This window comes from Dermacentor andersoni, chromosome 5 (genome assembly GCF_023375885.2).
Source record: "Dermacentor andersoni chromosome 5, qqDerAnde1_hic_scaffold, whole genome shotgun sequence".
Classification (NCBI taxonomy): domain Eukaryota; kingdom Metazoa; phylum Arthropoda; class Arachnida; order Ixodida; family Ixodidae; genus Dermacentor; species Dermacentor andersoni.
In genome coordinates, this window is record NC_092818.1 from 32,939,778 (window position 1) to 32,945,422 (window position 5,645).

General features: G+C 42.3%; 1 protein-coding gene across 1 annotated transcript; it reads right to left on the reverse strand.

Annotated features, from left to right (window-relative positions):
- Nucleotides 1–2,427: 2,427 nt before the first annotated feature.
- On the reverse strand, nucleotides 2,428–3,036 carry LOC140218526 (uncharacterized). Its single transcript, XM_072288298.1, has one exon. The coding sequence runs from the start codon at nucleotides 3,034–3,036 to the stop codon at nucleotides 2,428–2,430; it is 609 nt and encodes a 202-aa protein (XP_072144399.1).
- Nucleotides 3,037–5,645: the final 2,609 nt, after the last annotated feature.

The window sequence follows — 5,645 nt, forward strand, 5'->3', positions numbered from 1 at the left end:
CCCAGAATGAATGGATCTAAAGTGCGATGAAGAATTGTTAATTACAACCCGTTGCTGGCGGTGCTCTAAATATGTTATTAAAAGCTGAAGGAATGTGCCGCGAAATCCATAGTGTTCAAGTTTAAGGAATAATAGGTTGTGATTTATGGAGTCGAATGCTTTGGAAAAATCCACGAAAACCCCGAGAGTTAGTTCTTTTCCTTCAAATGACTCTAATATAATTTCCTTTATGGTTAATAATGCTGTTTCTGTTGATTGTCCTGCGACAAAACCAAAGTGGGAAGCTGATATGACTTTGTGCTTGTTAATAAAGCGTGTAATGCGCACTAGTAAAAGCTTTTCAAAACATTTCGAAAAAACTGGTAAGATCGATATAGGTCGGTAGTTGGAGAAATTATTTTCGTCTCCTCCTTTAAAAATATGGTAATCTTGGCAACCTTAAGCTTTTTCGGGAATGTTCCTGAGGAAAATGCCAAGTTTATTATGTATTCTAATATCGGTGCAAGTATGGGCGATGTGTACTTCGCTGGCAATATTTGGAGGTCGTCAATATCTTTACTTTTACTGTTTTTCAGCGATTGTAGGACCGACAGAACTTCGTTAGTTGTAACAGGGGTTAAAAACGCGGTTTCGCTAACCTTTTGACTCATGCTGCTTAGGTATTGGTTGGGCTGCGTGCCGTCTGCGATGGACACGAAGAAATCATTGAAAGCATCTGCTAGTTGAGAACCGGATAAGTGAGTGCCATGTGTGACTATTTCATCTACTACAGTCTTCTTTTTTAAGTTGAGCAAATTATTGAGCCTCCCCCAAACAATATCGAAGTGCTTTATTACTTCGTCGTTAAATTGGTTACACCCTTTTGGCTTGCCGATTAATACTGCTAGCTTTATTTCTCGCAGCCTTAAACTTCTTCAAACCGTCAATATCTTTTGTTTTTAGAAAGCGCTTAAAAAGTATGTTTTTAATTCGTACTGCCTTTAGGCATTCCTTGGTTATCCACGGCTTACGCACCTTCAAAGCTCGCACTCTTGTTTTGTATGGAAAAGTCTCACAATACAGCTGCTTGTAGGTGGAAATAAAGGTACCATAAGCTTCATCAACATTGGTTTCCTTATAGACGTTGCTCCAGTTTACTTGCGACAGTTTATCATAGAACGTTTGTAAAGTAGTCTGGTTTATGTCTTGAACACGCATAGCAAACCTTGTAGGTTTGTTAGGGGGAACTGTGTGATTTGTAATTAAATAAATTGGTAAGTGATCACTAAGATCAGCTGCCAGTGCACCGGATATTGACAATTCATCACATGCATTAGTTATGAAGGTGTCTAGTAACGTTGATATTTCGGGCGTTATGCGTGTTGGTTGATTTATGATATTGCAAAATGCGTTGGTCTCTAGTATAGTATAGAACTCTTGTTGAAGTGTTGACTTTTCAAGCAAGTTTATGTTCAAGTCGCCACCTAATATGAGTGTGTATGTATTATCATTTACCCAGCTGAAGTACTCGTCCAAAAAATGAAGAAATTCGTTACTGCTTCCCCTGGGTGGGCGGTAGGTTACAGTAAAAAGCAAGGAATTAGATTTTAGGGTAAGTACCTAGTAGTCGTCGGTTACAACACAGAAATTGTCAAGTAATTCGCATTTTAAAAACTTTTTCGACAGCATCGTAACCCCCCCACCTCTCTTAGAGCTCCGGTTAAGGAAGAATGTGGAGTATTCAGGCAGATTAAGGACAGCAGAGTGGCTTTCGTACCATGTCTCAGAGATCATGACAACGTCAAACGTAAAGCTAAAGCTGGAAAGAAGGGCACATATATCATCGCTTTTGTTTCGCGCTGATCGAACATTCAGATGCAGAAACGAAATGTTACCGCTTTTTGTCTGATAACGTGTGCTCAACTCGTAAGGTGTCAAGAGATCATAACTTGAAGCGTTCACTGAAGCCATGATCTCGGAGAAGCGGTATGTTGCAGTCTATTAACGATGGCCACACGAAGAAGCCAAAAGAGTTTAAAGAACGAAGCTTTGAAAAAGAAATGCCACTGTAAACTGCAATGGGCATACTTATAGCATGTAACAGAGACAATTTTTTTCACCACGTCTGTGCACAAGTTGTACACTTTACAGGGCACGGCATAAGAGCTAGTAAATTTTAAATCTACATCGAGGAAGAAGGCACTACAGACTATTTTAGTACAGTCATCACACAGGTATTTACAAACCTCATTATTGGTTAGTCTAGCATCGCTGACAGAAACAAGGGTTAAGATGACGAAGCAATAAATAGCTGTTTTAAATTGCAAAGTGTCAAAGTATTTATACCGAAGTACAAAAACAAGAGAAGTCATATTCATATGTTTCCAGTTGTTATCCTTGTCAAGTAACATTCTATATTGGTGGTCCATGTGCTGATAAGAAAAGCACTTAAGCGACCTTCGCGAGGTCATCCTCACAGGTAACATGCAGGATTGAAGAGTTCTCACTTTTGCGCATTAAAATCTTTCCTTGCGATACCCACACGTATTTCCAATTTTTCTCCTTTTTGAGCTTTCGAGCCTTACCCAGCAGCATCTTGTTCTCGACGCACAAATGCTCATTTATGTACACGAGGTCACTTGTGTCAAATCCCAGTCTATCCGCTTTGAGAGTTTTCTTCCGAGCAGCTGACAGCAACTTTTCACGAGCAGTTCTTGAGACGAACTTTAACACAACATTAGGTTTCTTCTTATCTTTCGAAGGCACACGATGAACTACATCAATGTCACCGTCAGCAACACTTGTGCCCAGACATTTTGCAATCTCCGCAACAGCCTTGCCTAGGTCCTCATTAGCTGCAACCGGAAGTCCTTGAATTTCAAGGTTCATGCTTCTACTATATTGTTTCAACCCTATTATCTCCTTCCTTGCCTGTTTAAGCTCCACCCTCAGCTCTTCGTTCGCCGCGCGGCATTCCGCAGCTTCAGCCTTCATTTCAGCAAGTTCCTCCCTGTAACGTTCAATATCCCTCTTAAATTCTTCAAAACCATCATTCATAAACCCAATTGAGCTACGAATGCCACCAAGTTCATTGTGGATTTCAGTACTTGAAGCATCAACCTTCGCTACATCTTTTTTTATTTCTGTGGCGAATGCATCTAGCCTGACTACGGGCTCGGTGAGTACCTTGACAACTTCTTTGATAGTGCTAGGTTGCTTTTACAAAGCCTTTGCAACATCCCCCAGGGCACCTTGTTCAGTTTCCGACATTGCCAAACGGCGAAAACCAACACCTAAAAGAGCACACTGAAGAAAATTCTACGACATCAAAGTGGACAGCTGTGGCAGCAGCAGCGACGAGACTGTCAGAGCTGTATCCAGGAAGCTTTATAAGAAAGATTTCAACCAACCTGAAAAATTGCAGGAAGCTAGTTAGGTTCAGTCCGTACGCCGTCGCCGCTGCTGCCAGAATGACCAAAATGCTCCGGCGAATACACCGCCCCCAGAGGAAGCGATAACAGTTCGCTGATTGCTTTAAACTTGCGTAGATTGCAGGCGCGTCGATTTGGTCACGTTGAGGTCATCTTGCAGAAGGCAAGTCTGCGATGCGTTGATGATAAACGCCCGATTCTCGAGCAGGCAGCAACACGGTCTTGCTACTTGCCGCTCACTTCAGAAGCACAAGCCTCAAACCTGAAAAATTGCAGGAACCTAGTTAGGTCCAGTCCCTACGCCATCGCCGCTGCTGCCAGAATGACCAAAATGCTCCGGCGAATACACCACCCCCAGAGGAAGCGATAACAGTTCGCTGATTGCTTTAAACTTGCGTAGATTGCAGGCGCGTCGATTCGGTCGCGTTGAGGTCATCTTGCAGAAGGCAAGTCTGCGATGCGTTGATGATAAACGCCCGATCCTCGAGCAGGCAGCAACACGGTCTTGGTACTTGCCGCTCACTTCAGAAGCACAAGCCTCAAACCTCAAAAATTGCAGGAAGCTAGTTAGGTCCAGTCCGTACGCCGTCGCCGCTGCTGCCAGAACCTGTTCCAGTTTTTAGATAAAACCGATTATCTACATCGACTTTAAGGTAACACCGCTATAATTACCTTAACATTGGATCTTATACTGTCCTGTGACTGGCGCAGCATGGCCTTAGTCGCTTTTCTGCCATTAAACCCGAATTAACTAACTAACCGCAGAGAATACCAAATTGCAGCCATACTGGAATTACGCGTGACTGGCGGGAAGAGCAGGGGTTGTAAATGTAACCCTGATCAAGACCGCACTTTGCGTGGTTTTAAGCCTTTCAATTGAATATATACCGTTTCGTCCACGTCTCGATAAGTAGCGCAAATTCATTCCAGCTAGCAATGTGAACAAACAAGTTCTTCATATATCGCATTCTTTGTAATGACGGAAGCGACCCAATTCAATGAATCGCAACTGAAGCCTTTTTTTAAAGCTTCGACAGCAGTTTCTTAACGAACAGTAGAGAATACGAGATTACTCGCATACTGGAATAATGCGTGACTGGTGGGAAGAGCAGGGGTTGTAAATATAACCCTCATCAAGACCCCACTTTGGTTGGTTTAAAGCCATTCAATTGAACATATACCGTAGCATCCACGTCTCGATAAGTACACTCTTAAAAAAAAGGTAGTCGCAAGCGACTCTTTTCGGGGTGTATCTGCTCGTCGTACATATATATGATGACCTTTTGGGTGGTAACACGTACTCTGTTTGAAGTACAGTGCGGGCGACTCCCTCACAGTACCGTTGACTCTCCCGCATGAACTACTGAGGTGTATGTATTACCCCCAAAGCAGGAGTTGATGTGACTACCTCAGGGGCCCATGCAAGTACCCCTTGGAAGTCAGTGTTACCCTTTGGAATGGCAACAATGACCCTTCCTAGGGTAGTCATCAGAAGACTGACAATGGTGGTGTACATGACTACCATCACAACAGTTGGTGAAACTACCTCCTGGTATTTAACCAGACCCTTTGCAGCAACTGCTGTGACCTCTGCCTGGGTAGTCAATAGACTATCTCTACACTAAGATGGAAGCTCACAACATAATAGATTTTAGTTTGCATGTGCAACAAATGCCTAGTTATTCAGCTACCTTTATATGTTATGATAAACTGCAATACTATAAACAACTAAAAAAAACACTGAGCACATAGCACTACAGTGAGCGAAACACCAAGAGCAAATATTTCACAACTATCACTGTATTAACCTCAAATGCCTCAAGTGACTATACCTGGCAAAAACAGAAGACAGCAGTCTCATTCGCTAAATTGGAATCAATGGCCAACCTTGAGAAACACTATGCTTCAGTTTAGAAGGCATACTATATAGCTGCAATAAGTCCAAGCTTATGAGGTAATGTAGCTTTTCAGGCATTTGTACAAGGATTTAATCCTTTGTCATGACAAGGGGCTCACTTATTTCAATATGTCATGGGGGTATAAATGGACAGAGGAATTAAATTTCAATATTGATATTAAGCGACAAATTTACAATCTCACCAAATCAAAGCAATCATACAGCATCGATGCTAATGGAAGAAAAGAAATATGCCTAAACGCCAGATAAATGCAAAACCGGACATTATAAATAGCGCCAGTTCAATATCCCCGTGGTGCCGGCATAGTAAGTACATC